Source organism: Littorina saxatilis, linkage group LG1, assembly GCF_037325665.1.
Source record: "Littorina saxatilis isolate snail1 linkage group LG1, US_GU_Lsax_2.0, whole genome shotgun sequence".
Lineage (NCBI taxonomy): Eukaryota > Metazoa > Mollusca > Gastropoda > Littorinimorpha > Littorinidae > Littorina > Littorina saxatilis.
The window spans coordinates 32,722,205-32,742,405 of NC_090245.1; the positions used below are offsets into that span (position 1 = coordinate 32,722,205).

The 20,201-nt window shown below is 39.6% G+C and overlaps 1 protein-coding gene across 1 annotated transcript in view; it reads left to right on the forward strand.

Moving 5' to 3' along the window:
• The window catches only part of LOC138950402 (protein peanut-like), a 107,213-nt gene extending 96,657 nt beyond the window's left edge, over positions 1–10,556 (forward strand). Inside the window, exons 14-17 of the mRNA XM_070322145.1 lie at positions 669–785; positions 1,610–1,745; positions 6,727–6,872; positions 10,235–10,556. Coding sequence (XP_070178246.1) covers positions 669–785; positions 1,610–1,745; positions 6,727–6,872; positions 10,235–10,541 — 706 coding nt within the window. The 3' untranslated portion in view covers positions 10,542–10,556. The remainder of the gene's footprint in view (positions 1–668; positions 786–1,609; positions 1,746–6,726; positions 6,873–10,234) is intronic.
• Positions 10,557–20,201: the final 9,645 nt, after the last annotated feature.

Sequence of the window (20,201 nt, forward strand, 5' to 3'; positions counted from 1 at the left end):
TAACCACTGCACAGCAGGGCGGGAAAGCTGATGCAATAAGCTTTCCGACGGTACCAAACTTGTTGGGGCCCTGTCAGGGATACACTAAGCAAATTATCGGTCAAAGTGAGGCATTTTGATGTCATGCTGGACTTTTTTGATGAATGTATTGCATTTAAATCCAATAATTTAACTATTTAGCGATTGATTTTGGCATATTTGTTTGGTTGTCATGTAATTTGGGGTCTACAGAACACGTTTCTGCAAAAAAGTGAATTTCACCCAGATAGACCCTCAGTGCCTTTTCCTCGAACTAGCTCGCTTTCGTCTGGTGCGACTTAAGACTGGTTTCGTGGTGGACCGTCACATATATAAAAATGACATCAGTCAAACCCCTTTCTCTTCTCATCTTTCACCTCCTTCTCTCCTCTTCTCTCCTCTCATTCCCCCTCTCTTTCTCCCTTTCTCCTCCTCCACTCTTTCTATCTCCTCTTCCTCTTTCTCTTCCTCTCTATCCTCCTCCCCTCTTCCTCTCTCCCCTCCTCTCTTCCTCTCCCTCTTCCTCTCTTTCCTTCCCTCTTCCTCTCATCCTTCCCTCATCCTCTCTCTCTCTCCTCCTCCTCTCTCTCTCCTCCTCCTTCACGTTTCCTTGTTTTGCTTTGTGTGACATTGTTGCGTGTTGTTCACAGGACCCACATGCAGGACCTGAAGGACGTGACCAACAACGTGCACTACGAGAACTTCCGCTACAACAAGCTGGCCCCCTCCACCAACGAGGGCAAGGTCAAACCGGGCTCCCTGACAAAGTCAGTACCCTCACACTCACGGTTTCTTCTCTTTTGGTTGTTCAGTATTGCTCTAGGCATCCATGGACAGAGCATTGTCATGTGAGACGATGCTTGGTGCGCCCTGCCCTGTGTCAGTTTTTGAATGACAGAATGTGCTGCAGCGCCTTAAGTGACTGAACACATAAATACACCTTTACACCCTACTTTCGATGTGTCTGGAAACACCTCCGCGCAGTTGGGTTTTGCGGCCAGCGCAGCAAAGATAAAGAGGGAAAATTTTCTCGGCTTGCGCGGCAGCAAGCACTATGTCTCTATACTGTTTAGTAATTGCAGTGTTTACATGGCATTTTAGAATAAGAGTGCAGAATGTATCTTGTTACAAAGAAAAGAAACGAGTGAAAAAACAGATGTTAAGGTTATTGATAGAAAAAGCTCTGCCATGTACGAGAAAAAAATCTGCCATGTATGGTTGATGCCTTGAGAAAAGGCACACAGAAATCAAAATTTCATGAAGTCATTGATGAGCATCAGCCGTGCCTCAAATGAATGAAGTAGTGGTAGTGCTGCTGCTGAAAATGGGGGAAAACACTGACTGTTTTAAAACAATAATAATCGGATCGCTGCTGATAAGAATGATGTTGACAGTGAGAATGATCATGCTGATGATGATGATGATGACAGCAACGATGATGATGCTGATATTATTGACGATGATGATGACGATGATTATGACTATGATAATGATGATGATGATGACGCAACGATGATGATGCCGATATTATTGACGATGATGATGATGATTATGACTATGATAATGATGATGATGGTGATGATTGTTACAGGGACCCATTGACCCAGATGGCAGAAGAAAGACAGGAGCACAACCTGAAGATGAAGAAGATGGAGGCGGAGATGGAGCAGGTGTTTGAGATGAAGGTCAAGGAAAAGAAACAGAAACTCAAGGACTCCGAGGCTGATGTAAGTTTACGGAAATATTGACCACTCCTTAGTTTGCTTCTGGATTTGTGGGCTCAACTCCCATGTGCATTAGGCAGCAAAACAAAAGTGCCACAGTGGCACCAACTGTTGCAAGTGATTTTTTCCTCGTTTCCAAAGCGACATGTGTCTTTAAACGCCTACTGTACACTCACTTTTTTTTTTAGTCAGCTATACTCAGTTTTTGACTCACATGCGTAGCAAAAGTGAGTCTATGTACTCACCCGAGTCGTCCGTCCGTCCGTCCGTCCGTCCGGAAAACTTTAACGTTGGATATTTCTTGGACACTATTCAGTCTATCAGTACCAAATTTGGCAAGATGGTGTATGATGACAAGGCCCCAAAAAACATACATAGCATCTTGACCTTGCTTCAAGGTCAAGGTCGCAGGGGCCATAAATGTTGCCTTAAAACCAGCTATTTTTCACATTTTTCCCATTTTCTCTGAAGTTTTTGAGATTGAATACCTCACCTATATATGATATATAGGGCAAAGTAAGCCCCATCTTTTGATACCAGTTTGGTTTACCTTGCTTCAAGGTCAAGGTCACAGGAGCTCTTCAAAGTTGGATTGTATACATATTTTGAAGTGACCTTGACCCTGAACTATGGAAGATAACTGTTTCAAACTTAAAAATTATGTGGGGCACATGTTATGCTTTCATCATGAGACACATTTGGTCACATATGATCAAGGTCAAGGTCACTTTGACCCTTATGAAATGTGACCAAAATAAGGTAGTGAACCACTAAAAGTGACCATATCTCATGGTAGAAAGAGCCAATAAGCACCATTGTACTTCCTATGTCTTGAATTAACAGCTTTGTGTTGCATGACCTTGACCCAAGGTCAAGGTCACATGTATTTTGGTAGGAAAAATGTGTAAAGCATGTGAGTCGTATGGGCTTTGCCCTTCTTGTTGTAGGTTGTGTTTCAATATTCTTTCAACATACTTTCACCGAATAAGATAATGGGGAAGACAATAATACACAGGGAAACAAAGCAGTGACATTTTTGTGTGTGTAATTATCTCATTGAGAATCAAAAAACAAGAATGCTAAGGTACAACAGGGTTCGTACAGAGTCCTTGAACCCTGGAAAACTCCTTGAAAATTGGAAAACCTTTTCCAGGCCTTGAAAAGTGCTTGAAAATAGAGTTTTGTTAAATAGTCATTGAAAAGTACTTGATTTTTCCAAATTGTTGCCTATACATTTCATCAGCAGCTTGTCTTATTTAAAAAAAAAAATGCAACCCCCTTTTTTTTCGTCAAATACAGTACACACATTTTGGGAGAATAAAAGATCGAGTGAAAACGAAAGCAGACGAACTAACTATTACTAGTCACCCGTAGTTGCTTCCCTTCCCGGAAGTTGGCAAGGGAAACAACTACGGAATGACTAATAGTTTGCAGACGCGGAGAACCGCAGTGGCATTTTTATATCTCTTCCTGTGTCTTAGCGTGGAAAATGGGGAAAGGCAACTGCGTCTTCAATCGTCAATGGCTTGCCAATGCAAAATACAAAGCTTGGCTTGTAGAAGCATCGGATAAATCGAAACATCATGCGCGATGCTTCGTGTGTAAAAAAGACTTCAACATTTCGAGCATGGGAGAAGCCGCCTTGAAAAGCCACATGGCCGGTGCACGACACCAGATGCTCATCAAAGGAAATGAAAAATGGTGCTTATCATTAGTTTTTGAACATCCAATGATTTAAATCGGCGTGCGGGAAGAGGGTATAATAACTAGCGAGTGTTTCATTGCGAGCTTTGAAGGTAAGAGGGTGCTTGATTTTCTCTTCAGAAGGTCTTGAAAGTCCTTGAAAAGTCCTTGAATTTTAGAACAAAAAAACTGTACGAACCCTGGTACAAAGACCATGGTGAATGTTTTGTTTTGTCAAAAATTAAACGTTTCTTACCATTCTTGATTTTGATTCTGAATTTTGGAACGTTAGCAGCCTTATGTGTTTTTGGATTTCTGATTATCTCATTGACTTAATAATAATAATAATAATAATAATAATTGTCAGTAAGTACTGGTGTCACATGACTGATGTGAACCAGTTGATTGGCTAATTGCGCTAACTTTTCCACAGAGCGTATTCTTCCGCCCTTTGCTTAAGCGAGAGTGTACACTCATCCTCAGAATTAATTAATGACATGTAGCTTATATTCTCCACAATACCAATGATTAAGACCATAAATTTCCTGCTTCTCAATTAAAGCAGAAGATGGTTTTTTTTCTGACAGATTGCATGTGCCTGTGCCACAGTTGCCACTGATCTAAAAATAGAACCCGCTGTGTCTAATTTTTGACTCACATGCGAAGCAAAAGTGAGTCTATGTACTCACCCGAGTCGTCCGTCCGTCCGTCCGTCCGTCCGGAAAACTTTAACGTTGGATATTTCTTGGACACTATTCAGTCTATCAGTACCAAATTTGGCAAGATGGTGTATGATGACAAGGCCCCAAAAAACATACATAGCATCTTGACCTTGCTTCAAGGTCAAGGTCGCAGGGGCCATAAATGTTGCCTAAAAAACAGCTATTTTTCACATTTTTCCCATTTTCTCTGAAGTTTTTGAGATTCAATACCTCACCTATATATGATATATAGGGCAAAGTAAGCCCCATCTTTTGATACCAGTTTGGTTTACCTTGCTTCAAGGTCAAGGTCACAGGAGCTCTTCAAAGTTGGATTGTATACATATTTTGAAGTGACCTTGACCCTGAACTATGGAAGATAACTGTTTCAAACTTAAAAATTATGTGGGGCACATGTTATGCTTTCATCATGAGACACATTTGGTCACATATGATCAAGGTCAAGGTCACTTTGACCCTTATGAAATGTGACCAAAATAAGGTAGTGAACCACTAAAAGTGACCATATCTCATGGTAGAAAGAGCCAATAAGCACCATTGTACTTCCTATGTCTTGAATTAACAGCTTTGTGTTGTATGACCTTGGATGACCTTGACCTTGGGTCAAGGTCACATGTATTTTGGTAGGAAAAATGTGTAAAGCATGTGAGTCGTATGGGCTTTGCCCTTCTTGTTCAGTTTCGACTTGCGAAGATTCCTCTCATAATTATGCCATGTTAGTGGCATGTAGTTTATTGTCCACATGACCAAATGATGAGTTAGTATACAATTCCCAGCAGCTAACAGATAAAGTGTTATTCCGATAACGTAGCAGCAGAGACGGTAGCAGCTAGATCAGCACGTAGCAGACTACACTGAAATACGACTGCATCTGTTCAGTAAATGAATGTTTTCCGAATTATTATTTCAAGGCAAGAACAATCGGAATCGAAAACGTGTAGGGTTTAGAACGTTCTTACCATATATAAGACTTATTACCAGCCTGCCTCATGCGTGCAGACTCAGTGCAACGTGACGAGCAATTTTTGAGTCACTTGAGAAAAAGTGACTCTATGTAATCGGTCAGTGTTAGTCTGTCCGGCCGGCCGGCCGGCCGTCCGTAGACACCACCTTAACGTTGGACTTTTCTCGGAAACTATCAAAGCGATCGGGCTCATATTTTGTTTAGTCGTGACCTCCAATGACCTCTACACTTTAACGATGGTTTCGTTGACCTTTGACCTTTTTCAAGGTCACAGGTCAGCGTCAAAGGAAAAATTAGACATTTTATATCTTTGACAAAGTATCTCGGAAACTATCAAAGCGATCGGGCTCATATTTTGTTTAGTCGTGACCTCCAATGACCTCTACACTTTAACGATGGTTTCGTTGACCTTTGACCTTTTTCAAGGTCACAGGTCAGCGTCAAAGGAAAAATTAGACATTTTATATCTTTGACAAAGTTCATCGGATGTGATTGAAACTTTGTAGGATTATTCTTTACATCAAAGTATTTACATCTGTAGCCTTTTACGAACGTTATCAGAAAAACAAGGGAGATAACTAGCCTTTTCTGTTTGGCAACACACAACTTAACGTTGGGCTTTTCTCGGAAACTATAAAAGTGACCGGGCTCAAATTTTATGTGAACGTGACTCATTGTGTTGTGAATAGCAATTTCTTCCTGTCCATCTGATGCCTCATATAATATTCAGAACTGCGAAAGTGACTCGATCGAGCGTTTGCTCTTCTTGTTGTTTTTGAAATGAGACTCAGTGCTGTAGCAGACGACATAAATCCCGGTCGGCAAATTAACATGTTGGGCAAATGTGAACGATAAAACGATGGGGATATAATACGTGAAGGGTTCAGAGCATTCTTACCGTTCATATTTAGTACCAGACTCCCCGATGAGTGAAGATACCACACGAGAAACATGCCACATTTATTTTGAAAATCATAATGTGCTTTCCGTCAACCGTGGCAAGGGGCAAAACTCTGTACAGTCAATCTGTCGAAGCTCGATGAAGGTTTCGAATCGCAGTCCTTTCTCCGAGTTTAAATGAGGTCTCTATGAAAGATCATCACTTTTTAGCTTAACGCTACACTGGAATTTACCAACAGAAATTAAAACAAGAGTTTGCGTGTGACGAAAGCACGACACACTTGAGACAGCCCACACAAAAGTAGATCCAGTGACACAAACCTGACCACACAGTTACGCCTATCCAAATGCGCGTTGCAAAATGTGCGTTTTGAATCTTCTTTTTTCTCTGGCGGTACTGACAATATCGTTATTGAAACAATCCCAGTGCACTAAGGGATTTATAGAGCAAATCTCGAAAATAATTATTGAACTCAGCGCTATGCGCTTCGTTCAATAATGAATTTTCTCGATTTGCTCTATAAATCCCTTAGTGCACTGGGATGTCTCAATAACTTAAATGATAACTGGACATTTTTAAGTGCCTAACCTATGGCTCTAGGCCCTTTACAACAGAACATATACAGAATAGAACATGTAAATGTACACCCCACATAAAACAATTAACCATACGGACTTTAGTTCATATTCTGAATCCCTGGCATTGTGTGAACAGCTGCAGAAGCGGTCGGAGCAAATGAAGAAGAGTCTGGAGCAGCAACAGAGGGAGATGGACGACAAGTGGAAGGGCTTCGAGCGAGAAAAGGCCGAGTGGGAACACACCTGGGGCGAGCGCAGGAGATCACTGGAAAACCAAAAAGAGTACGTTGTCATAGAAATCTCTATTTTACTCGTTCTTTGTTTGCCCCGTTCATTTTTGTCTTCTCTGTTGCTCCCTTTCTGTCTGTTGTCTTTGTTTCTCTTCCTTTGTGGGGGTAGGTGGCACACTCTGCATTCATTGTACTTTCGTCCATGATTAAATTAGAGTTAAAAGGTCCTATGAGAACATTTTTATCTTTCATATTCTTCCGGTGAATATCACCATCAATGCACTAAATTGAATCAGTTTTGTTTTGTTATGTATGTTTCACGTATCTCTTATTCTCTCTATGCATGTACAAATTGAACTCGTTATTAACTGTTATACTGTGACTTTGTTTCTGTGATTTCTAGTTTTGTGATTCTTTGGTTTTCTTTTGTATGTGGATTATTTCTGTGTTGTAAAATTTCGGTGGATGAAGAATGCAACTATTCCACTGTTTCTTTGTTGTGATAACTTGATAATGATGTGTGTTGCGACTCCTGTGGAATGTAAGTGACAACTTTGTACAAAGCAGACCGTATTGTGGATTACAATTTTTGGTTTTTTTAATTACTTGGAACACTCTTTTGAGACCACTCTCTCAGGATTTGTTTTGTAGGAAAAGCAACACCTGTCTGAATCCCTGCTAATAAGGTAGGTAGACCCTCTAAAAACAGTTTATCCAAAAGATTATTGTTGTGTTGAAAGGTTAATCTGGCTGCACAAGGATTTGGCACTGACTATTTGAAGAGTTTTCTTCAGGTTCCATTAACCACTGCCTGAGAAACAAGGAGAGGGGAAAGGGGTTTGAAAAGGGAGAAGGGGTAAACACACTATCTGGCTACACATGTGACGGAAGATACAAAAATGGCATCAGATAAGGATGCCACCTTGATCAGTGAGTGTCAAAGAACAGTGGAACTCCCCTTTTAAAACCTAAAAAAAAAAGAGAAAATTAGGTCTTAAAAAGGAGGGAGTCTTGAAATGGGGGTAAATTTACAGAGGTTATCAACACAGTCAAAAAGCAGGGTCTTAAAAGGGAGGGAGTCTTAAATTGGGGGGTCTTAAAAGGGGGGTTCCACTGCACGTTAAAACATATCAGATGTTCATTTTGTATCGTTCTAAAGGGCGTGGGGAGGGTGCTGCAGCACGGATGTGTGAAGCGAGGGAATTAAGGGAATTACGTACCGGGTAATCCTAATCCATCATAAGCTTGTAGATTAGTGTGCTTTAAAACAAGGATGCTGGCAAAGCCTTCACTGCGCAATTACTGGTGGTGATGTGACGCACTATTGCAGATCCCTGCCCAACCTTCTAGGATGCTGGTACCCTCACTAGCGTAGACGCTGGGGGCAGGTAATCCATTTGTCAGCACCAAAGACATTGCTCTGTTAAAGTGACCTCCCTTCCTGTGTATATCGCCGTATCTCTGTCCATACTTTTTGTACATGGCATAAAAGCATCCTTCCACTTTGACACATGTCAAAAATCTACAGCCTGGCTGCTCCCTCTACAGAGTTTGCTTGTTTTGCTCATTTGATCGCAGACACATATCAAGCTGTCAAATGTATCCAGCAAAAGAAGAAAAAAACAAGTCGCGTAAGGCGAAATTACTACATTTAGTCAAGCTGTGGAACTCGCAGAATGAAACTGAACGTAGTCCGCCGCTAGTGCAAAAGGCAGTGAAAGTGACGAGCCTGTTTGGCGCGGTAGCGATTGCGCTGTGCTTCATAGCACGCTTTACTGTACCTCTCTTCGTTTTAACTTTCTGAGCGTGTTTTTAATCCAAACATATATCTATATGTTTTTGGAATCAGGAACCGACAAGGAATAAGATGAAATAGTTTTTAAAACGATTTCGGAAATTTAATTTTGATCATAATTTTTATATTTTTAATTTTCAGAGCTTGTTTTTAATCCAAATATAACATATGTATATGTTTTTGGAATCAGAAAATGACGAAGAATAAGATGAAATTGTTTTTGGATCGTTTAATAAAAAAATAATTTTAATTACAAGTTTCCGATTTTTAATGACCAAACTCACTCATTAGTTTTTAAGCCACCAAGCTGAAATGCAATACCAAACCCCGGGCTTCGTCGAAGATTGCTTTGCCAAAATTTCAATCAATTTGATTGAAAAATGAGGGTGTGACAGTGCCGCCTCAACTTTTACAAAAAGCCGGATATGACGTCATCAAAGGTATTTATCGAAAAAATGAAAAAAACGTCCGGGGATATCATACCCAGGAACTCTCATGTCAAATTTCATAAAGATCGGCCCAGTAGTTTAGTCTGAATCGCTCTACACACACACACAGACAGACAGACAGACAGACAGACACACATACACCACGACCCTCGTCTCGATTCCCCCCTCTACGTTAAAATATTTAGTCAAAACTTGACTAAATGTAAAAAAGAAAAAGAAAAAAACACCTTTGAATGACAGCATGGTTGTAGATTTTTGGGACGTGTCTGAGTGGAAGGATGCTCTCATCTCATGTAAACGCCTGGACAGATCTGTGGTCATTTCCAAAATGGTTTACACAGGAAGCAACACATCCTTAAACTGGTAGTCGTAGGGCTTTTCCCTTCAGCCTAGTTTCAGATCTTAGAATTCCATCTACCAGGATTGTTGGACATTTTGGCATTCCCTCAACCAAAACTGCTAGATTTATTTTTTATTTTTTACCCTTTTCCTATTCCTGGATGAACAAAATGTAGCATGACTTTTAGGGGGGAGTTTTCTTCGTGCTATGCCATATTTTAGTGCAGTTTTGAGATGGTTGTGTCATCGCTGGTTTGAAACATACCCCATGAGCTGTGTAGGATTAGGTGAAATTAGCTCTTCTTGAGAGGTTTTGCCTGAAGTAGATTAAGAGTTTTAAAATGGCACATATGGATGGACCTGTTGGTAGACTTGAATGGTTGATTGTTTTTCAGAGTTGGGTGCATGAAATGGATTACCTCCCTTGTGTTTTAGAGTTAGTAAGTATGAACTCTGCCAGTGAACATACTGCAAATAAAACTAGCATGCCACATGGGTCTCATTTCAAGGCGTGTATCCAAACCTTTCAGTTTCTTTCATGTAGGTGTATCCTACTCTTTTCATACGTCATAAAATCTCCATCACATTAATGCTGTGTAAAACTAAAAGGTGAAGTAAAAACATGTTCTGCAGCCATATATTAGCTGAACAGTCACACCAGAACTTATTGGCGTCATTTTTTTGTTTTTGTTTTGTTTTGTTAGCGCCACATATATTGATTTTTTCTACAGTAGCTTTTTTCTTCAAGGATAAGTCTGCACACACAAAATTCGTCCCATGTTTTGTTGGTTATATTTAGTGTCTCTTCAATGGTCCATTTTCTTTCAGCAGCAGTCTGTTTCCCTTTGAGGAGGACCACAAGGGGAAGAAGTCGCCCAAGGGTGACATGTTTAGGCTGGGGGGTAGCTTGCGTAGAGGAGAGCATTCCGGCAGGTGTGAACCCTTCAAAAACACTCGTGCACACACTGAAATGCGGGTTGCTGCAGGAACAATTGGCACATTTAGAATGGGCATTGGGGAATTGTCTGAAACCACTGGAAAATGGAATACGCAGGAGGCCATTTTTGTCAAGTTTGGTCTCACTAGAACTGCAACTTTAATGCACACTAGAATGGCAGTTGCTATTAAAAGACGTTAGCACCTTGAGAATGGGCAGAGCATGGGGGTAGCCTGGCATCACTGGCAGAAGTTTGATCTCCACAACTGAAACTTTGATGCACACTAAAATGCAGGATGTTGTCAAACAAACTAAGCACATTCAAAATAAGCATGACTTTTTTCCCGTTTGACATCACTGAAAAATAAGCTTGTGCACAGGAGGTGTCAAGTTTGGTCTCTCTCAGCACTTTTAAAGGCAAATGTCTGAAGAACTCTGCACACTATTAGGAATGAGTATAGGGATTACGTGGCATCGCTGTGAATTTGAGACAGTCTACCAAGACGGATGTCTTAAGATCTAGAAGGATGATGTTATCCAGAGAAATGGGCTTATACAGTGTAGGCATGCCTGAAAAAATACTTGAGTGGCAGTTGAACTGTTTGATGTCTTAACACTGAAACTAAAGAATTCATGACAAGTAGAATCATCTCGGGGACCATCCGGCTTCACTGAAAAATAGTTTTTGAATTGAGGAGGCCATTGTAGCAACTATGGGTGCTGTGGAATGAGAACTGCACCATGTTAGAGCCACATGTTCTTTGTAGAATGTAGTGGCTTGGAAACTGCTGTGGATGACCTGAAACTTGATGTTTCATGTGGACGACAGCCATGGCTTTACTATGCTTTGTATGAAGTGGAGATACATGTAGCTTGTAGGGGATATTGCTTTGGAGAAGCAGATAGCATTTTCAGAAGCAGATAGAAGGTGGTTATTAAACACAGCGGTCAATGAAGTAGGGTTTTTCTGGGAATCTTGTTATCAAAGGATGATGTTTGAAAATAATTGTCAGGGTTCATATTAGCTGTGGAAGAATTGCAGCCCTTGGAAACAGTGAGGCCAAGACATGCCACTGATCAATGAAGACAGAAGATGATGGCATCAGTGAATAATGAGCTTCAGTGTCCTTGTTTGCTGGAAGTTCAGCCTTTTTGTTCTAAAATATGCTCTTTGGAGATTATTGTCCACTGCCACCTTGATCGCTTTCCACCGCTGATCACTGGCCACGAGTGTTTGCCTCACTGTTTTGAAGGGAGACAACTCTTCCACATCCAATAAAAACCCTGATGTAGTTATTCTAGGAATTGGTCTAGTGCAATTGATTGCTGGATGTGTGCATGTCTAGTAGTAAGGTTACCTGTGTTGCATTGGTTGTGCATCGTGTGTCCTTCTCATGTCGGCTTGCAGGTGGAAATGGTGGAAGGAGAGACTCAACCACAGCGGACATGTACCACTTTTATTATATTTGTTTTTGTTTTTGTGTGTGTTGGTTTTCTGTCAACAGTAAAACCTGCCTGTTTCTGAATATTTCTCCTTGAAATTGTTGCTCAGATTTCTCCTCATTTAGGGAAACTGAAACTAAACTTGATTACTAAAGGATAAAGGTTTTAGGCAAAGCCTAATTTCCAAACCTGTCCCTTATACAAATGCTTAAAGACAGACACTCACTACAAGGCTTATATATTTTTTTGATGAAAGAGTTGACAAATTTATAAAAAAAATAAAATAAAAAAAGGAAATGAAATGTTTTTGTGTACTTTAAACTTGTGTAGTTTTTATCGATTGATTAAGTGGTGGGATGATTGATTCTGAGTTCATTTATTTTCTATTTGTATAAATTTGGAGTACATCTACAGGCATTTGAAAGGTCAGGACACAAAGGACAAAACCAAAAGGTCAGGATACTAATAGAGAGCAACAGTAACTAATGCTCAAGATGAGGGAAGTCATGAAATATTCAGGCCATAAAGGAATGGAATCGGTGTTCTGAAGCAAGATGATAATACACAGGTCATCTTCTTTTTGTATATTTAGACCACTGTGCTATTTGATGGCAGCTTTCACTGTTCACAAGTTTTGATTGACCCGTTTGTGCTGTTTTATTTCGGGATTGTGCACCTCACAAGCTTCTCTTCACAGGCAAACATTAACAAACATTTCATTTGTAGGTTTGTGACAGGACACTGTTTAATTTTTGATTTCCCGTTTGTACGGTTTTTCAATGAAGAGCACGTGTGACCATCACATTCTTATTAAGAGTTTTGCACACACCTTAATTGTTTGATGTAGCTGTAGATGACAGTTTAGATTAAACACACATTATTGTTCTTAATTAATGTAGGCACACACCTGTTTGTAAACTTTACAATGCATGTGCATTGTTACAACTAAGTGCACTGTAATGGTTTGAATGTGTGGTTATGATTTTTTTCTTTAAGTTTTATGAGTATTTATACTTAGAGTTTATTATTTTCTGAAATATCATCTTTAATTTCGTGAGTAGCAGTTTGATAATGTGTCAAACTTAGAAAGATCTGTTTGTTTCTTTTCATTAAAATGGCCAGTATTTATGTTTTTTGTGTGGTGTTAATAATGTTTATTCCCATTTGTAATTGATTTTAAAAACAACTTTTAACAAACAAAAATGCTGATGTCTGTCTATTTACACACGCAATGATGACCCTAAACATCAGAAAAATCTATTACCTCTGTGTATTTGAACAAGTCTCAATGTGGTTCTCTTCCTGTCATGGTACAGTGGAACCCCTTTTTAAGACAACAACAAATGAAGATAATCAGGTCTTGAAAGGAGAGTCTTAAACTGGCTGTAAATAAACTGACTCTATGTACATAAGGTCTGAGAAAACAGGGTGGAATGAAAGTGGAGGAAGTCTTAAATCAAGGGTTTTCTTACAAACAAAAAAGGGGGTTCCACTGTCGCTCAGATTACGTTCATCTGAACCCAACCTAGTTTTCACTTTCCCCGACATAATTATGTGGCTGTGTTTGTATGTCAGAAATGTCAATTAGGCCACAAAAAAAAATATAGTCTGTTTACGGTAACCCGACCGATCCTATTTTTTTCGCGCGACCCTAGACTTTTTTTTGGCATTTGGGGGAAAAAATTTTGTTTTTTTGGGCAAAATAACGTACAAATGTGATTTGGGGGAAAAAAAAAAAGAAAAAAATATCACGACCTACCGACCCTATTTTTTTGGTCTATGTTACCGTAAACAGACTTTTTTTTTGTGGGCCTTATGACAATGCTATGCAGACTGATGTTGTAATCGAGGTCGCATTAATAATGCAGTGTCCTTCGCATGTTTCATGTTTTATGTAACCTCTCTTGTGTATCTTCTTCCGTCTGCTCGTGAAACTCCCAGTCCATGTATTCTTTCCACATGTCTGTGTGTTCATTCTTTGGTAATCACAGATTTGATTCACGTATTGCACGCAACATGTAGTCTCTCTCCAGACGAACCTCATTTTTACCTTTTTTCTGTTTTCAGTAGCAAGAAGGATAAGAAGAGATTATTCTAGACACCTGGAGAGAGGAAAGCGCCTGTCACCGCAGCGGACGATGTATTCCATCCTACACCACAGCACAATGCTACACTACCAGCACCTTGGATACGCACATAGGAGGCTAGCGACATCGACATCGCAGCTCACTCCATTGCTTGACCCGCCAGTCTTGACAAACTCTGTTGTGGTATTACAGTGCCTCTTGAGCAGTGAAGAGAGATTTTATTGTGCATGCGTGGTCGCTCTTGTGTACCTTCACCAAGTTATACTTGCCACCAATTGGGATCAAAGTTTTTTAAAGTCATCGTCACTTTTATGGTCATTCGCACATTTCAGAGATTGTAGGTTTAGCAAGGATTTTACTTTGAAAGGGTCATCTTCATGTCTTAATTTTCCCTCACACATATGAATTTTGTCTGATGATTTGGAGAGAATGTGCCCTTCAGTGCATCCTTTCATTTCTCTTTTAGTTATATTTTTTTCCTTTCTCTTTTAGACTTATTTGTGTGTGTGACTTTTGAGCTTGTTCATTTCATCTGTGGAAAGGGTGGAATCTACGCACAGACCTGGGAACCCATACGATTTCGCCGTATTTTGTACGCATGATTGTCGAGAATACGATCAGTACGGTCAGTGGACAAAAAATACGACGAAAAAAATTCCTAGACAACTTTTCTTCACACGCCCATCCCGAAGCCGATCCAGTATTTTGTCACATGATAACAGTTTTTGTCAGTAAACATTGAAAAAAACATTTGTTTTAAATGTATAGGTGAACTTAATCAACGGTGTGACGGACGCGCGTGAGGCATGTTTTAATCATGGATGTTCAAACGCTGTGTGGAGTACGCTAATTTTTCTGAAAATACACCAAGTTTGTTTGAGAATACTCGAAGTGCAAAACAGGGGTTCTCTGGTCTGTACGCAATAATGATGAGATGACAAGCAGCAAAGTTGTGCTGGTGAACATAGTATTATATTATTTAGCTTTGCATATGTTCCTGTTCTGTGTCACTCCAGGACATTGAAATGCAGCACTTTCATTTTAACAGTTGCCTTGTCAAATATCATGGTCACTTTTCTTCTTTGGCTTTTGTGTGTATAAAAACAATGACTGTCAACTTTGAAGGAGTTAAAACACTATTTATGCACCGAAGGATAGATACTGTACACTGTCAAAACACCAAAAAGCTGTGGATTTAAAAATAAATGGATGTTGCATTGTCAAACTGTCAAACTTTGAAGCAAATCACTGCCTCTGTTCTAACTATTCATGGTTACCTCCCTTCCCTCTAGGGACTCCAAACCAAAATAATGTTAACATTTTCCGGTGCAAGGAAAAGATCAAATCTGAACTGTCAGTTTCAGTCTTCCCACCTTTATTTTTTTATTTTTTTTAATTTACACTTTGGTGTGTCATTGTTTGTTCATTGTACGAGAAAGAAATATGATAACATGTCGTCTTTGAAATGTAGTAGGGAGACGCCTTTGTATTGTTGTTAATGTGATTTTATGTTTGGTAAGATGTTTTTGTATAATCTGTTTTATATTATTATTTCCTCTTGCATTTCATATGCCCGCACTCTAGAAAGTGACTAAGAGGCCGGGATACTGTGCCTTGGAAACTGCGCGGCTATTCCTGCTAAACGCATGAAACCTTATTGTGTACAATGATGCATATATTATTGCTGCAACCTGTAATCTATATTCCAGTGAAAGTTTCACTTTGTCATGTATTTGTGTTTTAGGGATTTTGTTTTCAATGTGGTGGAAAGAGCTAACAGTCACATGCTCACTTGAGAGAAATTCAAGTTTTACGCCCTGACGGTAAAGCCATTAGGGGCATGTTCTCAGGTTTTAATCCGACTTCAGATGAGATACACAAGTGTATGCGTGTTTAGGTGGTATCAGCCATCTGCACTTATGACAGAATGACCGAAGTTTTTTACGTGCCATTGTGGTGACACGGGGGTGGGAGATGAATACCGTCTGTGGGTCTGCACATAAGGTTGACCCGTGTCCGTCCCAGCCCGGATTCGAACCAGCGACCTTTCGATCACAAGTCCAGTGCTCTACCACCTGAGCTACCTGGGCCCCACATGCTCACTTTCATGAGAACAACAAGTTGTGCAAAGAGTGTGTTTGTTCTGTAGCTGGTGTAGTTTATTTCATAACCTCCAGGTCATATGTTTGTGTTCTAATGAGAAAAATAAACACTAATGAATATTGATTCAAACCATCAGTAAATCTTTTCATGACTTTGACAAAAGTCAACTCCTCACACCCAGTATGTAAGGTCGGTGTCCTAAAATGATACCTAGGTAATAACTGAAAATAGTGTTTTGCATTGTTTTTGTTGTTGTTGGTTTTTAAATATTTAAAACATGGAGGACTCTGATTTCCAATCATTTTGATGTAGGATATGAAATTACTGCGATAACTAAGATAACTTTAAATTTTGCTGGTGTCTAAATGACAAGTCGTTTGCAAACAAGCATGTAACAAACCACAAAAGGCATACATGCGTATGAATTGCTTTACTCAATATTATAAAGGGTTAAAGTTCCTCCAAGCATGCGCTGGCCCAGTATCGCTTGCCATGTTGCATTGCAGTGTAACATATCTCAGCTACCCCCTGCGGGTTAGGGGGAAGAATTTACCCGACGCTCCCCAGCATGTCGTAAGAGGCGACTAACGGATTCTGTTTCTCCATTTTCCCTTGTTAAGTGTTTCTTGTCTAGAATATAGTCAATGTTTGTAAAGATTTTAGTCAAGCAGTCTGTAAGAAATGTTAAGTCCTTTGTACTGGAAACTTGCATTCTCCCAGTAAGGTCATATATTGTACTACGTTGCAAGCCCCTGGAGCAATTTTTTGATAAGTGCTTTTGTGAACAAGAAACAATTAACAAGTGGCTCTATCCCATCTCCCCCCCCCCCCCCCCCCCCCCCCTTTCCCCGTCACGATATAACCTTCGTGGTTGAAAACGACGTTAAACACCAAGTAAAGAAAGAAAGATATCTCAGCTATTGTTTCTGCCCCCACCTGGTGGATTTGACTCCTTTCGACAAAGTGCAATGTGAGCTTTTGTTGTACAGTTTTGTAGATATTGTGCATCAGGTAGGAACATGTAGTGTGTGTAATATTGTGCACTATTTCTGGTGACTGCTGTATGCTGCGTAGCATTGCTGTGAGTGTCTGCTGCTGTAGTGTTGTCTACTCCTGCTGCTAGCTTTGACTGATTTGTAGACATTATAGGAGGCCTAGTGAATGTCTAGGCTTGTATATCTGTATGTCTTACTTGATTTTGAGCAGTCTTCTTTAAATTTGCTTACTTAGAAGAAACTTTTCTTGCTAGTGAGTTTTGTTTCCTGTTTGAAAAGGAAGTACATGTACTTAATTTGAAGAAGCTAATATCAAAAATGAACTCCAACTCGGTGCATTTCTTGCCCTCCCCTTTTATCTCCCTGTACACTACTGCCCTTGCCTTCGCCACCCAAGCAAAGAACTCACTCAGGAAAAAAACTAAACAATACATTTGTGCTGTGTAAGCAAGATGTGCTATGGAGACTTAGAAGAAAGGACGAAGCATACCCCACGTTCGTTTGCGCAATTGTCAGCAGTTTGTGCTCGTGGGTATTAGTTTATAGTAGGTTCTTTAGAAAATGCATCGATTCCAAGAATACAGTCTTCCTTGCTAAGCAACTTTTTATTCTTGTCTGTTTTGTGTCAAATTCTACCCACAGATGAAGTATGTTTTTGTAGATAATGTCTTTTTTACTGTCTGGAAACAGCGCTCCTCATGTGTTTTAGATCTAGTCAACCAATGGGAAAGGAAGATGACGTGTGGAACACATTTATCTTTTAACGTTCTCATTATTTGTTTTTATTTTGTGAGGAAGGTTAAAGGTGGTAATACAAATGAAAATGTCAAGAATTACACTAACTTTAGGAGGGTTCTTGAAGTGAGTTTACATTTGAATTCTCAAAGATGATTTGTAGAAGAATAATTTCACCATGATCATTGACTGTTTGGTAAAGAATTCTTTGTAAAATCTTGCCGTAAAGCTGACTGAGCTCTAAGAGGTTAAAATCTCAATGTGTTTTTGTTTCACAAGTTGCAATGTATATCTTGTGTATTTTCAGAGACATTGTTTATTTTCTCATAACTCCTAAGTATGTATAGTTTATGCGGTCAGCTTTTTTTTTATGTACATTGTAGGAAGGTCTAGAATTTTCATTGTTCGTTTTAAGACAGAACTTTCTAGAGCTCCATGACTAGCTTACCACCTGAAGATAAAACTAAGTCTCTGCTGCAGAGCTCTTTTTCTGATGAAATATGATTTCAACTTTGTGTTCTCTTTCTTAGCATTTGAGTAAGAAGGTCTGTTATGTATCTTTCTGTTGAAGATCAAGCTTACATTGAAAGAAAGACGTTCGTATGTGTGTGTTTGTATGCAAGTTGTGCTTATGTTGCATAGTTACTTTATTTTTAATTTTAAAGTATGCCTTTCTGAAATGAACACAGAATTAAAACGTAGTTGGGTATATTTTACGCTTAGCTGCACAAATGCTCTTCATATTTAATGTGATGTGGTCCACATTTTTTTCCTTGTGACTGGTCATTTGAAAAAGAAAAGTGTTCAAGATTGCTTATTTAAACTTTCCACAATATTTTGTTTTCCTATTAATTTAAAGTCACTGAAAGGACTTCAGATCTATTTGAAAAACATTCAGTCGATTTTCTAAGTATTTTAATTTATTTTTCATTTTCATTTTATCCAGCAATTGTTTGTCTTTTATATACTGTACACGATTCCATGTGACCATATTCCATGTATTTTTCCGTCATATCTTGTGTTGGTATGGTCCATACAATTTTTTTTAACAATTGGAATTTGATCATCATTCATCCTTGATACTGATAGCTGGATCTTGTCATCTGTGTATTCTATGTAAATGATTATGATTATTTGTCACATAATGTCATTCATGTACTATGTTGTGTGTGTATGTTTTGTAGTCAACATGTGATGTGCAGCTATATCTTTTGTAAAATTCATCCATTAAACTTTTTTTTTTAACGAGAGTTGAGGTTGTATTTTGTTGTGGATGCATGGTGATGGTGCAGAAGATGCTTGGTGTGTATGTGTCTGCATGGTTTGTCTGTGTCTGTGTCTGTGTGTCTGCATGGTTTGTCTGTGTCTGTGTGTATGTGTCTGCATGGTTTGTCTGTGTCTGTGTGTATGTGTCTGCATGGTTTGTCTGTGTGTATGTGTCTGCATGGTTTGTCTGTGTCTGTGTGTATGTGTCTGCATGGTTTGTCTGTGTGTATGTGTCTGCATGGTTTGTCTGTGTGTATGTGTCTGCATGGTTTGTCTGTGTCTGTGTGTATGTGTCTGCATGGTTTGTCTGTGTGTATGTGTCTGCATGGTTTGTCTGTGTCTGTGTGTCTGCATGGTGTGTCTGTGTCTGTGTGTATGTGTCTGCATGCTGTGTCTGTGTCTGTGTGTATGTGTCTGCATGGTTTGTCTGTGTCTGTGTGTATGTGTCTGCATGGTTTGTCTGTGTGTATGTGTCTGCATGGTTTGTCTGTGTGTATGTGTCTGCATGGTTTGTCTGTGTGTATGTGTCTGCATGGTTTGTCTGTGTCTGTGTGTATGTGTCTGCATGGTTTGTCTGTGTCTGTGTGTCTGCATGGTGTGTCTGTGTCTGTGTGTATGTGTCTGCATGGTTTGTCTGTGTCTGTGTGTATGTGTCTGCATGGTTTGTCTGTGTGTATGTGTCTGTATGGTTTGTGTGTATGTGTCTGCATGGTTTGTCTGTGTGTATGTGTCTGCATGGTTTGTCTGTGTCTGTGTGTCTGCATGGTTTGTCTGTGTCTGTGTGTATGTGTCTGCATGGTTTGTCTGTGTGTATGTGTCTGCATGGTTTGTCTGTGTCTGTGTGTCTGCATGGTGTGTCTGTGTGTATTACAGTGGAACCTCCCCTCTAAGACCACCACAAATATGTGAAAAGCAGGTCTTTAAAAGGAGGGAGTCTTCAAATTGGGGTCAATTATGAAGTTATGAACAGAAAGTTGAAGAAAACAGGGGGTTAAAATGGAGGAAGCTCTGAACACGGGGTCTTTAAAGGGGGGTTCCACTGAAGTGTGTTTGTTTGTGTGTGTGTGTTTGTTAGTGTGTGTGTGTGTTTGTTAGTGTGTGTGTGTTTGTAAGTGTGTGAGTGTGTTTGTTAGTGTGTGTGTGTGTTTGTTAGTGTGTGTGTGTTTGTTAGTGTGTCTGTGTGTGTTTGCTTGAGAGTGTGTGTGTATTCGTATTTACAATTGAGAGGGTGA